This window comes from Colletotrichum abscissum, assembly GCF_030869225.1.
Source record: "Colletotrichum abscissum strain IMI 504890 chromosome Unknown Scaffold_59.1, whole genome shotgun sequence".
Classification (NCBI taxonomy): Eukaryota; Fungi; Ascomycota; class Sordariomycetes; order Glomerellales; family Glomerellaceae; genus Colletotrichum; species Colletotrichum abscissum.
In genome coordinates this window covers 168,721-194,019 of record NW_026850502.1, presented here as the reverse complement: position 1 = coordinate 194,019, position 25,299 = coordinate 168,721, and the positions used below count along the sequence as shown (strand labels likewise).

The 25,299-nt window shown below is 38.1% G+C and overlaps 5 protein-coding genes across 5 annotated transcripts; 3 read left to right on the top strand and 2 right to left on the bottom strand.

Moving 5' to 3' along the window:
- Nucleotides 1–497: 497 nt before the first annotated feature.
- Nucleotides 498–795, bottom strand: CABS01_14900 (uncharacterized protein; the record flags this gene model as incomplete). The annotated part of the gene is made up of 2 exons (XM_060548238.1): nucleotides 498–584; nucleotides 685–795. 2 exons carry the CDS (start codon nucleotides 793–795, stop codon nucleotides 498–500), a joined length of 198 nt encoding a protein of 65 aa, XP_060392860.1.
- Nucleotides 796–1,394: 599 nt separating this feature from the next.
- Nucleotides 1,395–1,946, top strand: CABS01_14899 (uncharacterized protein; the record flags this gene model as incomplete). The annotated part of the gene is made up of 1 exon (XM_060548237.1): nucleotides 1,395–1,946. One exon carries the CDS (start codon nucleotides 1,395–1,397, stop codon nucleotides 1,944–1,946), a length of 552 nt encoding a protein of 183 aa, XP_060392859.1.
- Nucleotides 1,947–3,716: 1,770 nt separating this feature from the next.
- On the top strand, nucleotides 3,717–4,202 carry CABS01_14898 (uncharacterized protein; the record flags this gene model as incomplete). The annotated part of the gene is made up of 1 exon (XM_060548236.1): nucleotides 3,717–4,202. One exon carries the CDS (start codon nucleotides 3,717–3,719, stop codon nucleotides 4,200–4,202), a length of 486 nt encoding a protein of 161 aa, XP_060392858.1.
- A 179-nt stretch (nucleotides 4,203–4,381) lies between these two features.
- Nucleotides 4,382–6,463, top strand: CABS01_14897 (uncharacterized protein; the record flags this gene model as incomplete). Its single annotated transcript, XM_060548235.1, has 2 exons — nucleotides 4,382–5,225; nucleotides 5,286–6,463. 2 exons carry the CDS (start codon nucleotides 4,382–4,384, stop codon nucleotides 6,461–6,463), a joined length of 2,022 nt encoding a protein of 673 aa, XP_060392857.1.
- Nucleotides 6,464–7,744: 1,281 nt separating this feature from the next.
- On the bottom strand, nucleotides 7,745–12,543 carry CABS01_14896 (pentafunctional AROM polypeptide; the record flags this gene model as incomplete). The annotated part of the gene is made up of 2 exons (XM_060548234.1): nucleotides 7,745–7,819; nucleotides 7,903–12,543. The coding sequence occupies 2 exons, from the start codon at nucleotides 12,541–12,543 to the stop codon at nucleotides 7,745–7,747; spliced, it is 4,716 nt and encodes a 1,571-aa protein (XP_060392856.1).
- Nucleotides 12,544–25,299: the final 12,756 nt, after the last annotated feature.

The following is a 25,299-nucleotide window of genomic DNA, read 5'->3' as shown; positions in this document are numbered from 1 at the left end:
AGCTTCCAAGTTGCGGCGTGCTGCCAATGTCCTATCACACCACTATTGCTATGCAGAATAACTGGTGGATACGTCGGACTGTTACGAATACCGAAGGCTAATGGCAGATGACCATGCTGTTCAAAGTTATTGATCGTGGACAGACAGGGCTCCTAGCAGTGCCGGCGCATTCGAGCTGTTTTATGAGATGTGTTGCGAGGAAACAAATTACCTGAACAAAAGTCTTGCGGACTTGCAGTGATGCATAGCCGTAACGTAGTAAGGTACCTAAAGTAAGGTGATTGGACGACGGAGGACAATTGAGCACGTGCAGCAAGATCCTGTCACCCGCCGGACGGAAAAACGCACACAACCAAGAATCTAACAGCGCTTATAGAAGACATAAAATTATATCAAAAAACCCACAATAACCAGCAGAAGACGAGACACTTTTCAGTTATTTTTCTTTCTATGATTTTGCTCTGAACATGTAGCATAATTAAGCTACCATAATACTACTAGTGTAAGTATATTGTTAGTGCTCGGTTTAAGGTGTGCGCATTTTTTTGTCCGGCGGGTGCCTGTCTTCCGTTGCTGTACCTATACTATGACGTTGGCTGTTAACTCTAAGTGGTTCTCACACTCAGACTCAGTCAAACCTCAACCAGATGGATCGGTTAGGCAAGGTTTGGATAGTATGCTTACTTTAGCCAAAACCGATACGTGCCAATGTGCCATGAGCAAGGTTACAAAAGGGAGCCCGGCACCAGCCACCAGCCACCAGCATATGATAGGAACGTTAGTTGTTGGGTTCATCAGCCTGACCAGTTTGTTCTCTGATTACAAAGGTAAGGGCCATTGTGAGATCACGGGATATGACATCATCTATAAGGTACGTCGTTCCGATGAGAAACAAGTAGTCGTTACTGAACATGAAACGTTACGATCGTTTGTCATCGACAGAGGATTTTAGTCAACATGCCGATGCGAAAGATGTCCGTTATTGTTGCACATTTTCAACGATGTATGCAGTGTAGACCAAAACATACCTGTATGGTGTCCTTACCCTAACTGACTTGCTTATCTCCCCAGATTTCTCATAGAGCACTGCCGCATTGGAGTGCGCTGGAGGTGCACGAATGGGAGATGGCGATGACAGGGGGGGGGGGCGATCGGGCATTCGTTCTACCCAGATATAGAATCTTCGCTTCGTTTATCGATGGCCTGTACCTGCAGACGACAACCACGAGGCCGAGGCCAGAGAGGAGGCGCACTGCATAATTAGAAAGCGCCAGTTTCTACGGGCAAGTGAATTGACACGTTGACACATTGCGTGATTGGGTGGCTTCTCTCGGCTTGAACAAGACTGGATAGTTGAGCGCTGAACCGACGGTGTGGCAGTGTGGCTGAGCACGATGCCTTTGGCCAATGAATGCAGCGCACCTGTAGGATGGAAGCATCCGCACCAGCGGTCTCGCTCTTTTGTTTCTTCTGCTCTCTCGTCTCGCGGGCCCTCGCTTCGCGGGGTTCTCCCCTTTGGACCGCGGGGCACAAGCGACATTCTCTCTCCGTCCTCCGAGGCTTCCCCGAAGAGAAATTCCAAGAAACTTTTTTCCCCTTCCCCCTCACCCTCCCTTTCGGGTGCCTGCATCATTTTTTTTTTGTCAAAACCGGCACAGACTGAGGTCATGGCATTTTGGCCTCGAACCCTTGTTCCCTGCCTGACCGCGCCCACCAAACACTCCCATCACACCCACATGAACAACCATGATCCAGCCCGACAGGACCCTTCAAAACATGCAGCCTTCGTGGGGCCACGGCATGGTAGAAGCGACCGGTGCAGCGAGCATGGAAGCGATCTTCGTCCCCCCTCACTCTTCCCTGAACCGGTCCGCCCACCCTTGACCATCGGCGTTTGCCCTCCAGGGTGGGCTGGCACGGCCGGAAACTGCGCAGTCACGCAGTGAAGGAGCTTCGGTACGGATTCTGCTGTGGGTTCTTGGATGACATCCATCGCTTGCAGGCCAAAACCTCGGATAATGGTCATTGCCATAGCATGTTATTAGTGTCAGTGCTTGATCACATACTGTGTAGAGGTCAGGTTATCGCAACCAGGTCTGGGTATATCTACATCAGGTAGGTGCCTAGGTAGGTACCTACAAAATATGGTACTAGGAAAGGTATATACTCCGTCCGGATATGCATACTTGCGAAAGGAGCTTGGAACTGGAGATTCTTATCTCAATTCTCCCCACCTTGTGTCGGCCACCTTGAACGAAGAAATGATCTCTGACGATCAATCGCCTGTGAGAGATAAAGCCTGCAAGCACGGTGACGGATGGCCCGTGTTGGTCCAGGAATAAGATGCACCCGTGTGCCATCATCGAGGGACTCTGGGATATGTAATACATAGTTGTAACGTGGTAAAGGTGTGCATACCTACAAAGTGTGTGCGTTCCAGCATGTCATCGGGTGGGCCTACCGGGCACCCCATCGATCCCTCCCACTCTCCTCATAGTGACACAGTAGGTTCTGCACCACGGGAATCGACGACCAGGTATCGACTAAGGTGTAATACTGCCACTGCGTAAGTACCTATGAACCTGTGAGGTAAGGCACTCCGTACGTAGGTGAGCGTCTCCGATAGGTACGATACCTAGGTGATTAGATACCGGTTCTTACTAAGGTATGTATCCGTACCCACACTACCTTGCCATGTCGGCGAGCTTTGAGACCTCAGTGGTCCCAACCCTTCGCCCTACGTCACTCCACCAGCCCTCGACGGGATTATCGATGTCGTTCCGTCGCCGGAATGGAGTCCACCTACGTCTTGATCGCTGTTTCTCATGACCCTTTGAGTGCAACCACCCGCTCAGCGCAGCATCAAGCGCAAGCCTAGCCGAACACCCTGCCTTGTCTTGAGTGTCCTGTCTGCGAGCCTGCAAAGGGGTGGAATCGAATGAGAGCAACGTCTGTCTCCTCGGATTACTTCCGTGCTATCTCCCGCCTCGCATCTTCCCGCCTTGTCCGTCTCGCTCAACCCACAGTGCGTGAGTGCCACGACCAATGTTTGTCTTGTTACGGAGTATGCTTACTCATCATTGGTTAAGTTGAGGGGTCCAAGCTGGCGAAATCAGTCGTCTGCGGTGCTGCGGACAATATACTTGTTGGGTGAATGACAATGATCCCTAAACCCAAGAAACTTCCAGAGGCTTCGAGCAAGGCCCCTCGTCATTTCCATTGCACTGCCGTACCTACCTTACGCTGCCTCACGCTGCATTGCAAATTGGTGGTCTATTGCCCACACCCGCTTTCTGCGTATCTACCTACTGTAACTTGCTCCGCCTTACTGCGTGCGAATCACACTGGGCCATGGCTGTTCTCGATCTGTCTTTCCATCATGTGACTCAATTTTTATCCGCGTCAGCTGTTTAGTAGTCCGTTGTTGGGAGCGTACTATTCCGTCTGCCTGCGGCCAATTCAGCGACGTCCCGCTGGTTCTTTCTGCGTTGTCTCCGCATAATTGGGTTATAGACCTCGGCGCACTTCCTTTGCTGCCTTTTACTACTCCGTGCGTTGCTCACACGATGTGCATCGAAAGGCCAAGATAGGGAAATGTGAGCTAATAGTAGGTACGAATGTCGACTTGGGGGAAAGGAAATGAATTACGAATATGCGCCTTGCCTAGATTCGAGGGCAGTACCAAGTGAGCCTTTCTCGCGCTTTTTGCTTGCCTTATGCGTGTCACATTGCAAGTGCATTATTCAAGCAAGTGCTTGCTCGCTGGGCTGCTTGATAGTGACAAAAACTCAAAACCCCCGGTTGGGCCGTTGTTGGTCATGAGGTTCCTCGACCTTCTAGCGAATGGAATCGAGGACGAAAAAAATGCAAGGACTCATACCGCATGTTCTTGTTCGACTTGGTCATCATCCCACACACCTGAAAATTTTCTCCCTGTCTCTCCCCCCCTTCGGGCCCTCCCCTTCCTGCGTCCAGACCTTAAGGTGTTCTCCCCGGTCCCGATCCCAAGGCCCCCCTGTAACCCTGCTCTACTTACCACACTGATCCCATCCCCGGGACCGCCAGCACAACTTGTCCAAGCCTCGGGTCCTCCACCCGGTACCTCCGCTCTTCGTCCGCGTTGCGAGGAGCAGTACGTACCCACAGCGCGCTACCTTACCGCACACCCTGGCCCTTCCATTCTAAGCCCCATAGCCCTCTAGGGTACGTACCTGGCCAGCTACCTCATTGCATTGCAAGTCCCCTACGTAGTGCTACCAACCCGCTGCCTCTCTTTAGTCTTTCCATCTTTATAAGTCATCGTCCCTCCGTGGTTTGCCACTCACTTGGCCCCTCCTACCATCACACCTACAAAATATCTAAACTTCTTAACTACCACATCATGCTGTTGACCCGACCCACTGCTTCACAATCAATCCAGCAACATCAGCAACAACAATTCCAACAACCTTACTCCGACCTACACCACCAGTATCAGACACAATCACAACATTTCTACCCTCACTCGATCGATTTTGACCTTGAAGGCTCCTTTGACGACACTGCTCCCGACCTCACCTCGTCGAGTATATCCTCGTCTCCGCTCTCGACTCAATCCTTTCTCCCTTCCCATTATTCTCTGGCAAACAACTCGGCAAGCCTTGCAAGTTACGACACGTCCCATCTGACCGTCCCAAGACGATCAGCGACAAGCACTTCAGGCTTCGAAGAATCTGCTTTGAACCACAACCATCAGCAAAACCTCATGCAGTCAGACGCCTGGGTACTCGGGAATCAGTACGCTCCCAAGACCGGTGGTCGACTACCTCATCAGCGGGAGTCATCTTTGTCTTCACTCGGTTCAGCCGGTCCCGCATCACCCTTCAGTCACAGTACAACGAATCCCCAAATCGCGGTAACAGATTCGACACCCGACGTTCTGTACGACATGCAGGCTCACGACGGTAATGCCTTCTACCAGTTGTCCAACAAGTCAATGGCGGTGTCCCACGACAACATGTATCCCAACTACAACGGACTGCAGAACATATCGTCGGACATGGCCGGCTACGCCTCAGCCTTGAGTGTTCAACGACCACGATCTGACCGCGGGTTATTACCTGCGCCTGAACTCTCTATGGCTGGTAGCAGATCTCACCCAAACTCTGTGGCAAGCTCCATTGCTGGAGACTCACCCGCAACACCGTCACAACTCGAGCACGAAGATGACAGGCGGCGGAAAGCTGGTAAGCAATTTTCCATGCAAATGTCTGGGAATAGAAGCTTACTCAATGTTTTCGACACAGTTTTCAGCAACGTACCCAAGCTAGACCGCACGATGACAGACATCTATAATGATGAACTGTATAGCCCCAATTTCACCATTACCTCGGCAGCTCCGGCTCAAAACCACATGGCTGTATCTCCTAGCAATGACGTGTTTGCGCAACGACTTAGCGCTGCAAACAACCAGCACTTGAGTGCAGCACAGTCGCCAGTCTCTAGTGTGTCACGCGACCGTTCGCCATTCCGTCAGGGTTCACCGTTGGCACCGATGCCCAGTCACGACTTTGGTGGAGGTGTTCAGGCCTCTCGTCTACGATTCAACTCGGCTCACCAAATCCGGGAACAGAAGAAGGCGGAGCAAGATGCACAAATTATGCGACAACAAATGTCTGTAAAGTCGGAGCCGGAAACCCCGAAAACTATCTCTCCAAAAGACGCGATGCTCGAATTCCACGATGGCGATGCCGAATCATCATTTTCACTCTTTCCATCTCAGGAGACGGTGGATTTTGAAGACATTGCAAAGGCAGTGGTCACGCAGGACCAACAGGTCAATTTTGCGAGGTCTGCCATGCAAAATGGGGCAGCTTTCCCTTATATGCCCGCTCAGCTTCAGACCGCTGTCCACATTCCACAGCAGTACCCATTCATTGCTCATCCACGACAATCTCATGAGCAGATTCCTCGGCTTAGCTCTGCCGAGTCAAGCACTGGGGGATCCGATGCTACTTCGACTTCAAATGCGGTACCGACAACCAAACCTGTAGGTGCTACTGCCGATGGCGGTACTTACACTTGTACATACCACGGCTGCACCATGCGATTCGAAACCCCTGCTCTGCTGCAAAAGCATAAGCGTGAGGGGCATCGGCAGACTCAGGGTATCGGAGGGCCCAGAAGACCTGAAGCAGTTGCCGCATCCCCCGACAGCATCCTCAATAGTCAAGCCGGACCTCACCGCTGCGATCGTATCAATCCTAGCACGGGCAAACCGTGCCACACAATCTTTTCACGCCCGTACGACTTGACTCGTCACGAGGATACCATTCACAATGCGCGGAAGCAAAAGGTGCGCTGCAATCTTTGCACCGAGGAGAAGACGTTTAGTCGTGCCGATGCGCTCACGCGACACTACCGAGTCTGTCATCCGGATGTTGAATTCCCAGGCAAGCACCGACGCCGGGGGCATAATGTCTGAATGCGCTACGTCTACAGGCCATGACACACAGCTCGGATGGTGTCTGCTTCGCGGCGGCTTTACACTGGTCCAGTTGGCAGAAGAATGCGCCGACCTCCGAGGAAGCTAATGGTCTACCCAATTATCGACAATAGCGTGCACCATCCCCGAGCATGAGGAGTGAATCAGGGATGCAGGACAGTCGGGCGAATCAACAGGGGTGGAAATTCAGGGTCCTCGATGGTGCAGTAGGGGTCGTGCAACATGACATCACATAGTCCGTGCGCAACGACCCTGACGATCCATATGACCCGTAATGACATCATTTACCCGCCATTTCCTACTAGGTTCACATCGCCAGAAGTCGTGCAACTTGCCCGACTCCACTCAGCGACATCATCATGAGTCTTGGCATCATCATCCACCTCTGCCTGAGTTCATCAAATCGGGAATTGATGGGACGAGTTGGGGAGGATGGATGATCATGACATTATCTATGCTCCTGCCACAGGCTCCTGCATTCAATTTCACGCCATATGGACGGTCCCGACCAGCCCCGACTCGGAAACTTGTGGTTCTTTACCCAGATGATGCAATCTACGGCCTTAACCACTGCTCGGACGGGGCTTATGCATTTCTTTCCCTTTTGAGAAGCAGCGTTGTTTTAACCGCTTCCATCAATTACTTTACTTTTGCGATGGGTTTGGGACTGGACACTGAGCGAGTCTTTCACATCTCCCATTCTTCCACAAGACGATTGTGTATGACATGTTGTACATTATGTTATTATGGTCCAAGTCGAGACCACAAGGCTAGAGAAAAAAAAGGTTGGGGAGGGAATGGGATGTCCTAAGGGCACGCAGGCGTGGTTGGTTTTACGAATGTGATGATGAGGGAGGAATGATGCATTATAGAAATATTAATATGTAAAACACCACCCCCATACTGATCCAATGCCCGGCCTTGATTCTTATCGGTCAACACTTGTCTCCTGCTACATACGGAATTGGTTGACAAGTGGCTGAAAATATCACAGAGAGACTTAGACTATATCCCTTCACGATGATGCTCAAATGCACATTGACTAGACAAGCACATAATACTCTATGTTTGAAATAGTTGTTCGCCATTTCTTAGGTGAAGTCCCAAAGTCGGTTATCTACTCAGCAACCGAGTCTGTATGGTCGATGCTAGTCCCTAGAGCTCCTTCCTCTACTCTAGCAACCATAGCTATCTACGAAGCACCAATGATATTTGGTACGCACGTTCAATGGTCGGGTCCTGCAGCGTGCCCTAGCCATCCTACGCCGCTTCCTCGCCCAAGACGGCTGCGCGAGCAGTCTGGTAGAGAGGGGTGATATCCGTCCATTTCTGGAACTAAATTGAATCCAAGTTAGCTTCCTATGTCACGTTCATCTACTTGGGTGCCACGTTTCCACCGTCCACAAACATTCACTTACCTGGTACCAGCCCTGAGCTGAGAGCACCTCGAGGCCAGGGATGGTCTCCCACCCGGCGTCCTCGGCCAATTGCATCAGTGGTGTATGACGAGGCTGGTAGGCCATCTCAAGAAGGACGCGTTTCCTATCGACTGTCGTGTCTTGACGCAATACCGCCATGAGAGTTTCTCGGAGCGAGGGATCAACTGGCTTGTCGGCAGGGATCGTGCTGATCATAACGGTAGGCGAGGATGCTAGTGCAGGAACTTCGCTGGCACTCTTGAGAGCTTCGATCCGATAATCCGAGGGGAACGACGCCTTCAGGGCTTCCAGGTTGCCACTGTTGCGTGCTAGAGCGTAGATAGGCCCGAAGCCAAGTGCGTGCAATGCGAAGATGGCGGCTCTTGTTGTTCCGCCTGAGCCAATAACAATGGCAGAAGATTCAACGTCTTCTGTCGATTGGGACGAAACACCTGCCGACTGAAGAGAGTGAACCATACCTGACCAGTCAGTGTTGTCACCGATGAGCTTAGCCGTGTCTCCGCTGGTTGATACTGGGATGATAGTGTTGACAGCGCCAATGATGCGAGCAGCCTCCGAGACTTCGTCAATTTCCTTCATAATGTCGAGCTTGAGCGGGATTGTCACGGAAGCGCCGCCAAAGTCGGGAGCTCGGATCAACTCGCGTACATCGGCCGCGTCAGTCGTTTCTTTGCGCAGGTAATGGTGCGGCAATCCGACCAAATCGAACAAAGTATTGTGCAGAGCAGGTGATCTCGATGCTGCAATGGGACTACCGAAAAGATAGTAGGTTTGCGGGTTAATGTCACCAAGCAACGCCAAAGCTTGCCGGATCTCGGCCGCGGACAACTGCCCCGGGGCTGCTTTGAATGGCAAACTGGGATGGGAGACAGGGGTGAGGCAGCCGTTCAGGACACGGCTGAGCTTTCCAGCTTGCCCCATGTTCAGCGCAATGATCGGGATTTTGTGCGAAGACAACATCTCCAACTTGAATTGGGCTAGGTCATAGTTGTCTTCAATTCGTTTGGCGACACCAACCAACTTGATCACGTCACCCCATTGAAGGGCCTTGTTGTAGAAGGGGATCCAAGAACCATTCTTCCAAGACAAGTTGCCCTGAGGATCATGGTGGGAGGCAATGATACGCGCGGGTCCCTTGTTCTCCACGACTGCTCGAATGACTCGCTCTGGGAGTGTCATCTCGACATCGATGAACTCAACCCCCATGCGGATTGCTTTTTGGTACAGACCAAGGGCTTGATCATGGGCGTCATCGGGGAACTTTCCACCCTGAGACAGTGTGCGCAGAGTGAAGATAATGGGCACGTCTGCCACCGATCTAAGAAGCGCAACCTGGTGTGCAACGAACTCTTCAGAATAGTCTTGGAGCAAGTCCACGCGGAGCTCCACGGCGTCAGAACCGACCACAACAGCCGGTATCAGAGTGAGAGCTGACGCAACCTCTGGTATCGTGAGGGAAACAAAGAAACTGGGATTCTTCGCCAGTGCCTTATTGACTTGTACCTGCTCTCCGCACAAAACATTGACGAAGCGGCGGAAGTCTAGCGGCGGCTCCCGTGTAGCCAACGTTCCTGGGGGATGAGGGCTGAAGTACTCAAAGTTGCTGCACTGCTCGAAGAAGGGCTTCCGGCGCCAGTAGACATCTTCAATGTCTTCTCTGTAGGCCGGTCTTGATTTGTCCTGCAGAAGGTAGTCGACGACTTCCTTGGTATTACGGTGGACGAGTAACACAGTGCCGTTGTTCTGGCAGTGGGCGACGAGCAGTTTCCGAGCTTCAGGAGTCTCTACAATGCCGCCGCCACATGAGAAAATATACCCGTGGCTCTGTTTCTCCAGGACATCCCGGAGAAGCTCAAGCTCGTCGCTTCTGAAGCCTGTCCATCCTTTGGAACCTCTGATCATCTCCGGAATTGTCATGCCTGACCGCCGTTCCAGCTCTTCATCCAAATCGATAAAAGGCCTCTTGAGCGTCGCGGCCATCCATCTTCCCGCAGTCGTCTTGCCTGCGCCACGCATACCAATGATGACAACAGACTTATCCTTACGAGATGTCGTGGGAAGTCCCGTAGCCACTGACTTGGGTTGCTCGTCAATGCCGTCAAGCTCAATGTTGAAGAACTGCGACATGGTGTCCCACCACCCTGGCCATGTCTTGCCAGTGCATTCCCTCTCAAGAATCGTCACAGGCTCGGGGGATACCACTGAAAGAACGCTGAAGCTCATGGCGACGCGGTGATCGTCGTAGCAATAAATGCTTTCGGTAGGCTGCTGGAGCCCCTGCACAGCGCGGCCGGTGACGATGATGCCGTCGTCAAATTCGTCAGTCTCAACGCCAAACTTGGCTAGTTGCTCGCGCATTGCCCCGATACGATTGCATTCTTTCACGCGTTGATTGGCGATGCCGCTGATCTTGGTTGTTCCGGATGCCGCAGCTGCTAAGACGGAGGCTGTGAGGAAAGCGTCTGTCATAGGTTCCATATCGACATGCTCAATCGCTTTGAGACCGCCAATGGACGGGCCTGTGACAGTCGTCGAAGTTCCAGTCTGCTCAACCGTGCATCCCATAGGTCTCAGCACGTCAACAGCAAACCTAGAGTCGCCCTGAAGTGACTCTGAGCCAATGTTGGGCACAGTACAAGTGGTGCCGGTAATGGCTGCAATAGCCAGAGGGTAGGTAGCGGAACTGGCGTCGCTCTCCACGACGTACTCGGCTGGGTTTTGGTACACTGCCTTCGGGATATGGTAGGTATTGAGCTCCGTTGTCGATTTCGTGACGTTTACGCCGAAGGTCCGCATCATCGAGACGGTCATATCAATGTAAAACTGTGATATGGGCTTTCCGCCTACGAGTCGAAGGGTGACTGGGTTTTTCGCGTAAGGTGCAGCCATGAGAATTGACGACACATACTGCGATGAGATAGTAGCGGCCAATTCTATGACACCGCCCTCGAAGCCCTTGGCAGCATCCACCTGGAGAGGAAGACTCTTCTCTTGCCCGAGGTATTTGATTCCCAACCCATTGGCCCTGAGAGCATCGACCAGAGGACCAATTGGACGAACTTTCATGCGAGCGTTGCCGGTAAGTACTGTGGAAGACACTCCAGACGGCGCACAAAGAGCCACAACAGTCGTCAAGAATCGGGATGCGGTACCAGCGTTGCCAAGGTACAGCGCCTCTTTGCTAGCATTGAGCTCGCCGCCTTTGCCTTTGACAGCTAGCACCTCCCCGGCATCTTCCCAAGCGTATGTTGCTCCCCCAAGCTGAGCAATGGCTGACAACATGTACTCTGTATCGTCAGAATGCAGCAGGTTCGTGATCCGGCACGTTCCCTGCCCGAGAGCAGCGAGAACAAGGGCACGGTTGGAAATAGACTTGGAGCCGGGGGGGGTGACTATGGTGCTGTGAGACTTCGGCATGCCAGGTATGACCTGAGTTGCCGATGATAGGACTACCCTGATGACGTGGTCTTGGACTACGCTGGCTTTTTGTTCGTGGGTTTTTCCGATCGCGGAGAGGAGCACAATCTTCTTCTTGGCTCCATCATTCTTCTTGTCAACCGCCATCTTCTCCAACAACACGTCAACGGGGCACTTTTTGCCTGCTGTCAGCTTAATAACCTTCTTGTCGTGTACCGAGGTGGGAAGCTCGTAGCTCGCAATGCACTTGACAAGTCGTGCTACAGCGCCAGGACGAAGTACGCCAAGGAAGCGGGCCAGTTCTGCCTCCTTGACCATGCCAATGGCGACAGCCTCTCCATGAAGAAGCTGAGGTGTCAACAGGGCTTCGTAGGCGTGACCGATAGAATGGCCGAAGTTGAGCAGATTTCTCAAGCCACCTTCTCTTTCATCGCTGGAGACAACTTCAGCTTTGACTGAAGCAGAGCCAAGGACAATTCGCTTGAGAATGTCTCGAATGGGTGAAAGTCTCTTTTCCCCCTGGGACTTGACAGCAGCCAGTATGGCGGGTGCGTTGGTCTCGAGTGCGGTAAACTCGTCCTCGCTCCAGATGGCGGCCGTCTTGATGACCTCGGCCATGCCATTGATGAACTCCCGCGCTGGCAGCGTCTCGAGGAAGCTCAGGTCGATATAAATACGGAACGGTTGCCAGAAAGCACCGATGAGGTTCTTGCCCATCGGGGTGTCGATGGCAGTCTTGCCACCAATGGATGAGTCAACCATAGACAACAGCGTCGTCGGCACCTGTACAAAGCGAATGCCCCGCATGAAAGTGGCAGCGACATAGCCGATCATGTCGCCAATGACACCGCCGCCTAGAGCAATGATGACCGTGTCCCTCGTGCATTTTTGCAACAACATCCAATCTTCAATGTCCGCCTTGGTCTGGCGGCTCTTTGAAGCTTCGCCAGGCGGGATTGCGTACGTGAGCAGTCTTGCCGAAGCAGGCGCGGCGGCTTCAAAGACCTTTCGAAAAGGCGGGACATAAGTATCGAAGAGGTTCGTGTCGGTTACAAGGACGTAGGTCGATGATTTGAGATGATGGAGGAGATCCTGAGTCACGAAGTCAAGCCAGATACCGTGGTCGACGACAATGTCGTCTTTGCCCAGGATCGTGATCCGGGTCGGGCCTGAGCCCGAATCTGAGCCATTGACCAAGCCCATGATCGATGGCAGCAGATGTGAGGGTGGTAAGTCGTTATTTACTCAGAGCTCTGGCACATCGGGTTGATCTCTGTCGTAGAGCTTGCAACGGTAAGTGAATTGAATACGTTGAGGGTGCAAAGACTCGCGGGTGCGCCTACCTTATGTGGGCGTAGGGTGCATGGAGCCAGTGACTCTTCCAAACAGGACTCACCTTTTTTTTTTTTTTTTTTACGACATCGGACAAGGACGATTGGCGGGGGCGGGGATGGCACGAGCAAGGATCAGGAACGGCTCCTCTATTGCGGCTTAGTGGAATCTCATGCCGCCTATACCGGAGCTGCCAAAAGAGTATGACACTGCGGTGATTTCCCTTGGATGGGATTTTTAAAGCCCCAGGGTCCGGGCACTTAGACTTCCTCAGAGCCCCTCAATTACATAAACAAAAAGGTCCACATGAGTGGCTAGTATGCATCTTGCCGAATGGGCCACCGACGCATGGCTAGCCCGGACTTATAACTAATATTCAAAAAATTATTAACTTAATTTCCCCCCGACGGAGCAATCCGCCGGGGCCGTACCGTATATTATTTATTTTTATATTCTACTTTTACTAGTTACTTAGGCAGTTCTTAATATCGATTATACAGTATTAATATATAATATTAATAAATATTCTTACTATCTTAATAAAAAAAAATTTAAATTTTCCTTAACTTTCCCTCTTATAAAGTTTATAACTATAGATTATTAATAACGATATTAAGTACTTAATATTATTATTTTATAAGCCTATTTATACCCCCCGATAGAGCAATCCGCTAGGGCTGTACTATGTATTACGTATTAGGGAAAACTAGGTATAATGCGCTCTATACCTAACTATTAATTAAAATAGCTCTTAACTTTTTGCTACCCGCTTATAGGGCGAGCTTTACTTATTTTAACGCGCATAGGACCTCTTAGTACTAGCTTATATAAGTAGCTATATTTAGTATAATTTATTTTTTTTATATAGGTTCTCGTCGAGGTAGTATTTTAACTAGCTAACCTCTTAACTAGTTATCTAACTAGCGATCTAGGTAGTAGTTTATATATTAATAAATTTATTTAATAAATTTATTTAATATATTTATTTAGTAGATTTATTTAATAGATTTACTTAGTAAATTTATTTAGTTTAAATAGAAAGTAGTTTCAAGTAAGATTAAAAATAATAAAGATAAAAAGAACTTTTACGAGCTATAATATAATAAAGTAATAAATATTAGCCTATTTAGCTCTTTTTTTAAAAATCTTTATATTATTATTAAAGTTTAGAACCTCTATAGTTAAAAAAGGCTACTTCTAACTATTATAGCCGATTATTATAGTTAACTATTACGGCCGACCTCTATTATTAACCTTTTTAATTAGTATTATTATAAAGTAGCTTACCTATTCCGAATTAAATAGTAGTTTTCGTATTAAAATTATTATATTATATTAAGTACGTACTTAGGATATATTATATATATTATATAATTAAAAAGTATATTATATTATATAATTTCTTTTAAAAGCGTAATCCTGTTAATGTCGATTTTTTATACTTATAAAGCCGGAAAAAAACCACTATATAAGCCTATTTACGGCCTGCTAAGTAATAATAACTTATTATAATAATATTAAAAATACCCTCGTTATTATTATTAGATAATATTAACCTCTATAAGTACGATATATACCCTAATACTTTTAATTTTAACTCGTATATAGATTTATTTCTTTATTTTTACCTTTACTAGCTACTTAAGCAATTCTTAATATTAATTATATAGTATTAATATATAGTATTAATAAATACTCTTATTATTTTAATAAACTATTTTTTTAAATTTTCTATTTTTTTAACTTTCCTCCTTATATAGTGGTTTTTTTTTAGCTTTATAAGCGCAAAAGATCGACCTTAACGGGATTATACTTTTAAAAGAAATTATATAATACGGTATATTTTTTAATTATATAATACGTATAATATACCCTAAGTACGCGCTTAACGTAATATAGTAATTTTGATACGAAAACTGCTATATAATTTAGGATAGGTAAGCTACCTTATTACTTATTAATAATAAGCTAAGTAATATACTTATATAATAATATTAGTTAAAAAGGTTAATGGTAGAGATTAGTTATAATAATTAGCCGTAATAGTCGGCTATAATAATTAGAAGCGGCCCTTAACTATAGAGGTTCTAAACTTTAATAACGATATAGAAGTTTTTAAAAAAAGGGCTAAATAGGCTAATATTTACTACTCTTTAGAGCTCGTAAAGATTCTTTTTATCCTTATTACTTTTAATATCGCCTAAAGCTACTCTATTTAAATTAAATAAATTTACTAAATAAATTTACTAAATAAACTTATTATATATAAACTACTACCTTAATAAGAACCTATTTTAAAAATACTTATTAATAAGTCTACCCCTCTCGGGCTAGGCACCCTCTTCGGCTAGCTTAATATTATAACTATTATAACTAATATAAGTATACTTAAGAAATAATAAAGTACTTTTTAATAATATAGAATTTAGCTAAGTAATAATACGAATACCGTAAATAGCTAAGCTAATATAAATATTAAAATCCGGTATATTAATATTAATTTAGAAATTATACTTTATAAAGCTAAAAATCCCTTTAATATAGGTTATATTATAAATATAAAGGAATATATAAGGGGCCTCCTAACTCTTAATAAAAAAGAGTATATAATATAAGATCTAGCTACTTATATAGGCTAGTATTAAGAGGTCTTATATATATTAGAATAAGTATAGCTCGCCCTCTAGATAGCTAAAAGCAGGGGAAGGTCGGGAGCTATTTTAATTAATAGTTAGGTATAGAGCGCAATATACCTAGTTTTCCTTAATACGTAATACACGGTACGGCCCTAGCAAATTGCTCCGTTAGGGGGACTTTCCCTCTTATAAAGTTTATAACTACGGATTATTAATAATAATATTACGCACCCAATACTACTACTTTATAAGCCCGTATACTTAGCTAAATTGACTACCTTTTTAAATAATAATAGCTTATAATAATAATATTAAAAATACTCTCGTTACTATTATTAAATAATATTAACTTTTATAAGTACGATATTTATTCTAATACTTTTAACTTTAACTCGTATATATATATATATTCGTTACTTCGTTTTTTCTATTAAAATTAAAGATACTACTTCCCTTATTATTATTATTACTATTATTATTACTATCTAACCGTCTATCTTAAGTATACTTTATTAAAATATTAAAATACTTAATACTTATTAACCCTTAGGGCTTCGTTAATAACTAAAAGTTCGATTTTATAAATATTATATTAAATAACCCCGAGCTATAGAGAGACTATTTTAATAAATATTATATTAATAATATTAATTTATAAAAAATAGATAAATATATTATAATAAGCGTCGCTTTTATTAGTACCTTTTTAATATAATAAAATATAAATAAGCCTAGACTTAATAATATAATTAAGAGCTTAAAAAGAGCGTAAGCGAGCGTATTAAATAAGAATATTAAAAAGAGGTTATTATTAAATAAGATAAAAGGAGAAAGTAAGGGGTAGTATTTAGTTATTAAAAAAGTAATTAATATATTATAATAGTAGGGTTATTAATATTTTAAGTTTAGTTAGTATTAATAATTAATACTAGCTATAACTAGCTATAGTTAGTTATAAAGTTTAATTAAAATACGTAATAAAAACTCGATATTAACCCTAATAGACTAGCTTATTTATAAAAGCGAAAATGGCCCTTAATAAGGCAGACCGGACCCTAAAGGGACTCGTATATATATATATATATATTCGTTACCTCGTTTCTTTTATTAAAATTTAAAACGCTTCCCTATTATAACTTAATATATATAACCAAGACTAGGGCCCGCCCCGCAGGCCTATAGCGGCTATAGTATACTATATATATAAAAAAATAAAAATATAAAATAACTTTTATAAAATAAAAAAACTATAAATAAGTTATGTCTAGATAAGAAGTAAGTAATTACGTAATAAGGTAATTATTATATAGCGGGTTTTTTCTAGCTTTATAAGCGTAAAAGATCGACCTTAACGGGATTATACTTTTAAAAAAGATTATATAATATAATATACTTTTTAATTATATAATATATATAATATACCCTAAGTACGTTCCCCCGATAGAGTAATTTGCTAGGGCCGTACTATATATTATATATTAAAGAAAACTAAGTATATTACGCTCTATACCTAATTACTAATTAAAACTCCTAACTTTTTACTATATAATTCTAATTATTTAAAGAGCGAGCTATATTTATTTTAATATATATAAGACCTCTTAACCCTTTAGGGTCCAGTCCGCCTTATTAGGGGCTATCTTTACCTTTATAAGTAAGCTAGTCTATTAGGGTTAATATTAAGTTTTTATTATATATTTTAATAAGACTTTATAACTAACTATAGCCCTTTGGGGTCCGGTCCGCCTTATTAGGGGCTATTTTTGCTTTTATAAGTAAGCTAGTTTATTAAGGTTAATATCGAGTATCTTTATTACATAATCAAACTTTATAACTAACTATAGCCGGCCGTAGCTATTACCGAATACTAATAACCTTATTATTATAATATATTAATTACCTTTTTAATAACTAAATACTACCCCTTATTTTCTCTTTTTATCTTATTTAATAATAACCTCTTCTTATTAATATTCTTATTTAATACGCTCGCTTATACTCTTTTTAAGCTTTTAATTATATTATTAAATCTAGGTTTATTTATATTACTTTATTATATTAAAAGGGCACTAATGAAAATAATGCTTATTATAATATATTTATCCGTTTTTTATAAGTTAATATTACGGATATAGTATTTATTAAAGTAGTTTTTTTATAGCTCGGGGTTATTTAGTATAATATTTATAAAATCGAACTTTTAGTTATTAAAGAAGCCCTAAGGGTCGACGAGTTAGCGTCTTAGTATTTTAATAAAATATACTTAAGGTAAACGGTTAAATAGTAATAGTAATAATAATAATAATAACGAGGGAAGTAGCGTTTTTTAATTTTAATAAAAAAAACAAAGTAACGAATATATATATATATATCCCCCCGATAGAGCAATCCGCCAGGGCCGTACCGTATATTATATATTAAAAAAAACTAAGTATATTACGCTCTATACCTAATTACTAATTAAAATAGCTCTTAACCTTCCCCCGCCTATCTAAAGGGTAAGCTATACTTACTCTAATATATATAAGACCTCTTAGTACTAACCTATATAAGTAGCTAGATCCCGTATTATATACTCCTTCTTATTAAAAGTTAGGGGGCCCCTTATATATTCCCTTATATTTATAATATAGCCTATATTAAAGGGATTTCTAGCTCTATAAAGTATAATTTCTAAGTTAATATTAATATATTAAATCTTAATATCCGTATTAGCCTAGCTATTTATAGTATTTATATTATTACTTAGCCGGATTTTATATTATTAAAAAGTACTTTATTATTTCTTAAGTATACTTACGTTAATTATAATAGTTATAGCGTCGAGCTAGCTAAGGGTGCCTAGTTTAAGAGGGATAAACTTATTAATAAGTATTTTTAAAATAAGTTCTTATTAAAGTAGTATTTTAATTAGCTAACTTCTTAACTAGTTATTTAACTAGCTATTTAAGTAGTAGTTTATATATTAATAGGTTTATTTAATAAATTTATTTAATAAATTTATTTAGTTTAAATAGAGAGTAGCTTTAGGTAATATTAAAAGCGATAAGAATAAAAAAAATCTTTACGAGCTCTAGTATAAAGAGTAATAAATATTAACTTATTTAGCCCTTTTTTTAAAAACCTCTACGTCGCTATTAAAGTTTAGAACCTCTATAGTTAAGGGCCGCCTCTAATTATTATAACTGACTATTATAGCTAATTATTACGGCCGACTTTTATTATTAACCTTTCTAACCAGCGCCGCTACGTAATAAAAAAGATAGCTTACTTATCCCGAATTATATAGTAGTTTTCGTATTAAAATTACTATATTACGTTAAGCACGTACTTAGGGTATATTATATATATTATATAATTAAAAAATATACTATATTATATAATTTCTTTTAAGAACGTAATCCCGTTAAGGTTAATCTTTTATACTTATAAAGCTAGAAAAAAACTACTATATATATATATATATATATAAATTAAAATTAAAAATATTAAAGTAAATATCGTACGGTTAATATTATTTAATAATAGCGATAAGGGTATTTTTAATACTACTATTATAAGCTATTATTACCTAGTAAGCCGTAAACTTAACTAAGTAAGTAGTTTATAAAATAGTAGCGTTAGGTACTTAATATTATTATTAATAATCCGTAGTTATAAACTTTATAAAAAAAAAAGTTAAAAAAGTAATAAAATTTAAACAAATAGTCTATCGAGATAGTAGGAGTATTTATTAATACTATATATTAATATTATATAAAGGATATAAAGAATCGCCCGAGTAGCTAATAAAGGTAGAATACTAAAATAAATAACTAACTATAGCTAGCCGTAGCTATTACTAAGTAAATACTAACGATCTTATTATAATATATTAATTACTCTCTAAGTAACTAAAACCTACTTCTTATTTTCTAATTTATTTAATAACTCTAGAATATCCTTTTTAATTTCTTTAAACCTCTTATTTTATTACTATAATATTAAAATATTTATTATACTTTATAATTAATTAAGTATTTTATTAAGGCTATATTATATTAATTAAGTATTAATAAGAGTAATACTTATATTAATATATATATTTTAAATCTTTAAGTTAATAATATTTAATTTATATTCCTTAAACCCCCTAACGGAGTAATTTACCGGGGCCGTACCGTATATTACGTATTAAAAAAAACTAAGTATATTGCGCTCTATACCTAACTACTAATTAAAATAGTAATTAACTAACTTAACCGTTATTTTCCTTTTATTAACTCTTAACCTTTTACTACTTCTAGCTATTTAGAGAGTAAGTTATACTTATTTTAATATATATAAGACCTCTTAGTACTAGCTTACGTAAGTAACTAGATCTTATATTATATACTCCTTTTTATTAAAAATTAAGGGGCCCCTTATATATTGTTTTATATTTATAATATAGGTTATATTAAAGGGATTTCTAGTTTTATAAAGTATAATTTCTAAACTAATATTAATATATTAGATCTTAATATTTATATTAGCCTAGCTATTTATAGCGTTCGTATTATTACTTACCAAAATTCTATATTATTAAAAGGTATTTTACTAATTTTTAGGTATACTTATATTAGCTATAACAATTATAACGTCGAGCTAACTAAGGGTACTTAGCCTAAGAGAGGTAAACTTATTAATAAGTATTTTTAAAGTTCTAGCTTACTAATTACTAACTATATACTAAGAGTAGAGTAAGTTCTTATTAAGGTAGTAGTTTATATATTAATAAGTTTATTTAATAGATTTATTTAGTAGATTTATTTAGTTTAAATAAAGCTTTAAATAATATTAAAAGTAATAAAAATAAAAAGAATCTTTATAAGCTCTAATATAAAGAGTAGTAAATATTAGCTTATTTAGCCCTTTTTTAAAAAACTTCTATATTATTATTAAAGTTTAGAACCTCTATAATTAAGGGCCGCTTCTAATTATTATAACTAACTATTATAGCTAATTAATATAGCTAACCTTTATTATTAACCTTTTTAACTAGCGCTACTATATAAATATATTACTTAGCCTATTATTAATAAGTAGTAGGGTAGCTTACTTATTCTAAATTATATAGCAGTTTTTATATTAAAATTACTATATTATATTAAGCGCGTACTTAGGGTATATTATATATATTATATAATTAAAAAGTATACCGTATTATATAATTTTTTTTAAAAGCGTAATATTATTAAGGTCGATCTCTTGTACTTATAAAGCTAGAAAAAAACTACTATATATAATTTCTTTTAAAAGCGTAATCTTGTTAAGGTCGATCCTTTATACTTATAAAGCTAGAAAAAAACCACTATATACTAAGCTTCAAGAGTAAATTAACGTTAATAAGTATTTTTTTTTTTTTTTTTTTTACTTTTATTAGTTACTTGGGCGGTTCTTGATATCGATTATATAGTATTAATATATAGTATTAATAACCCCCCGACAGAGCAATCCGCCGGGGCCGTATCGTGTACTACGTATTAAGGAAAACTAAGTATATTGCGCTCTATACCTAATTACTAATTAAAACTCTTAACCTTTTGCTACGTAACTATTTAGAGGGTAAGCTATACCTACTCTAACGTATATAAGACCTTTTAATACTAGCCCGCATAAGTAGCTAAATCTTATATTATATACTCTTTTTTATTAAGGGTTAGGGGACCCCTTATATATTCCCTTATATTTATAATATAGCTTATATTAAAAAGATTTTTAGCTCTATAAAATATAATTTCTAAGTTAGTATTAATATACTAAATCTTAATATCTATATTAACCTAGCTATTTATAATATTTATATTATTATTTAGCTAGATTCTATATTATTAAAAAGTACTACGCTACTCTTTAAATATACTTATATTAGCTATATTAGCTAGGGCGTTAAGAGGGCCTAAGAATTTATTAAGCCTTAGAGGGGGGGACCTATTAAGGGGCATTTTTAATAAAGTAGGTTCTTAATAAGTAATAGTTTATATATTAATAGGTTTGTTTAGTAGATTTATTTAGTAGATTTATTTAGTTTAAATAGAGCAGCTTTAGGTAATATTAAAAATAATAAAAATAAAAAGAATCTTTACGAGCTCTAATATAAAAAGTAGTAAATATTAGCCTATTTAGCCCTTTTTTAAAAAACCTCTACGTTGCTATTAAAGTTTAGAACCTTTGTAATTAAGGGCTACTTCTAACTATTATAACTAATTATTATAACTAATTATTACGGCTAACCTCTACTATCGACCTTTTTAACTAGTACTACTATATAAGTATATTACTTAGCTTATTATTAATAAATAATAAAATAGCTTACTTATCCTAAATTATATAGCAGTTTTTATATTAAAATTACTATATTACGTTAAGCACGTACTTAGGGCATATTACGTATATTATATAATTAAAAAGTATATTATATTATATAATTTCTTTTTAAAGCGTAATCCCGTTAAGGTCGATCTTTTGCGCTTATAAAGCTAGAAAAAAAACCACTATATAGTATTAATAAATACTCCTATTATTTTAATAAACTATTTTTTTTTAAATTTTCTAACTTTTTAACTTTCCTTTTTATAAAGTTTATAACTACGGATTATTAATAGCGATATTAAGTACCTAACGCTACTACTTTATAAGCCTATACCTACTTAACTAAGTTTATTACTCTCTAAGTAATAGTAGCTTATAATAATATAGTATTAGAAATACCCTCGTTACTGTCGTTAAGAATAATACTAACCTCTATAAGTCTTATTATTAATATTTATACGCTTTTAACTTTGATTTATATATATATATATATATTCATTACCTCGTTTCTTTTATTAAAATTAAAAAATATTACTTCCTTTACTATTTATTACTATTGCCTTATTACTATTACTTTATTACTATTACCCTATTATTATTACCTTATTATTATTATTATTACTATTACTATCGAATTGTTTACTTATTCTTAAATATATACTATCGAAATACTAAAATACGTAATTATTATTAACCCTTAGGGCTTTTTTAATAATTAGAAGTTCGATCTTATAAATATTATATTAAAGGACCTCGAATTATAATACGGCCGTTTTAAAAAATATAAATTAAATACTATTAATTTAAAAATCGGAAAAATATATATTAATATAATTATTACTTTAATAAGTACTTAGCTTATATAATATAATAATTTAAAATACCTAACTAACTCTAAAGTATTATTAATATTTTAAAAACGTAATATAAGAGTAGGTTAAGAAAGACTAAAAAGGATATTTTAAAGTTATTAAATAAGGCGGAAAGTAGGGGGTAGTTTTTAGTTATTTAGAGGGTAATTAATATATTATAATAGGATTATTAGTATTTAGTAATAGCTACGGCCGGCTATTATTAATTATAAAGTTTATTATATAATAAAAATACTCGATATTAACTTTAATAAACTAGCTTGCCCGTAAAGGCGAAGATGGCCCCTAATAAAGCGGACCGGACCCCAAAGGGACGTTAATAAATATAATTATAATATTCAAGGGGTAAGTTATTTTAAAGTTCTTTTTATTACTTAATTTACTAATTTTAATTACTTTTTTAAAATAACTTTAGTTATTATTACTTTATTTAAGGGAATTAATAAGGACGTATAACGAATTAATACGGACGTATAGCTCTTAAGGACGTGTAATATTCTCTACCTTTAATTAGTTTAAAAAATAGTACCTCCCTATAAAGGTAGTAAGAGTAATTATATTAATATAACTATTCTTACTATCCTCTTATAAGATTTTTAAAAATAAAAATACTATTATAACCTACGTACTCGTTTAGAACCGCTATATTACCTATTTAAGATTTATAAATCTTAAATAAACTAATAATCTAAGCTTTTATAAATTTTAAATAAGTAAGACTTCTTCGTATTATATATTTAAAATATAAAAAGAATAAATTATAATAACGTCTACTTAATTACCTTTTTTAATATAGTTATAATAATTTATTATTATTCTAAACTACTTCTTATTAGCTCCGTTTCCTCTAAATACTAAGCTATATTAGCTGTGTATTTATATAATTCTCTATTATCCTCCCCTTATTAAAAACGCTAAATTAGCTCCTTATTTATTACTAAAATAAGCTTAATATTTAGTTTTAACTTAACTAACTTATTTTTTTATAAGCTTAAGTAATATTAACTTATTTTTATTCTTAAATAAGCAGCCTCGCTTTTTATTATTAATACCTTAGTTATTATAAATAATACGGGCTTAATTAACTAACTAGCCTTTTTTAAATAAGGCTAGTTATAATAAAATAGGCTATACTATATTTTTTAGCTTATTATAGAGAAATATAGTAATTTTAGGGTTAAGGATCCAGTAATATAGATTTAAATAAACGTTTTTTAAAAACGCTATTAAGAGTATACTTTTTACTTATTAAAAATAGTTAAATTTAATTCTTTAAAATAGATTTTATAATAATATAGAATACTTAGCTTAATTAAAATAATATAGTTTAAGTTATAAGATCCGAGGGGGTCTAGGAATAGCTTCTTATTAAATAGTATTACTTTTTTTATAAGCCGGCCTTATATCCTAATTAAAATAAGATATTTTAAAAAAAGTATTATTTAAAGTTTATTTAGGTACTTAAAATAAGTACTTATATACTCTTAGCTTATAAATACCTTATTTTTTATATAAGCTTAGTAAAAGCGTAGCTCTTAGTTACTAATTATATTTTATATAATATTAATAAACTAATATAAGTAATTAAGACTATTTAAAAAATAACCCTTAATATTATTATTACTTAACTTAGTATTAGAGGTAATACGAGTATTAAAATTCTAATATTTTTAAATAAAATAACGGGTCTATTATATTTTAGAAATAAATATATTACGTAAAAATACTAAAGGATTAGTATTACGACCTAATATATATAACTAAGACCAGGGCCCGCCCCGCAAGCTTGCGGTAGCTATGGTATATAATATATATAAAAGTACGGGAATATAAAATAACTTTTATAAAACGGAAGAACTATAAATAAGTTATATATAAATAAGAAGTAGTAATTATATAATAAAGTAATTACTATAATTCTTCTAAGTAATTACTTATTAATATTTACTAAGCGATTACTTAACGAATAGAATAATTATTAATAAAAAATATGTTTATAAATAAACTTATATATAATATAAACTTAAGCCGGGTTTTAAAATAGACTTCTTATAGCTTTTTTAGTAATTAACTTAGTATTAAATTTTATAATTACTTTTAGCTATCTTCTCTAAGAACCCTTTTTAATAAGACTACGATTAATTATTAAAGCCTTATTTACTTTACGACTTATAAATATAGCTTTAGGAAAGCTATTTATAACTATAATACTACTTATTTAGTATTTATAACCTTAATTTTTATTAATATACTTACTATAACTAACTAGTTATAATACTTTAATTACTCTTATTTAATAAGTTAGCTTTATAAAACTTACTTAGTAATAAAAAGAACGATAACATTTTTTAAAACCCTAAGTACTTTTTTATTTAATTTTAAAAAACTTATTAACTTAGTTAGCGAGCTAGCTAAGGCTAAGGATAATAAAGTACTTAATATTACTTATAACTTTAATAGTAATATAGTTCTTAAAAAAGTAAATTATAAAAAAATATAACGTATTATTAAAAAGAGTAGTAAATAAAATAAAAAACTCGTAAAGCTTTTTAATAATAACTCCGCTTAAATAGCTATAACTCTAGCTAAGAATAATTAAAATATTATTATTTTTTAAAGGGTAATTAACGAGGCTATAACTAACTTAAAAATTAAAAAAAAAAGAAATAAATAACTTAAAATAAGAAGTTAAAACCCTCCGAGTTATTATTAATATTATTAAAACTCTTATAAATAAATAAAAAAAACTTAAGCTTAACGTACTTACTATTTTTAATAGAATTACT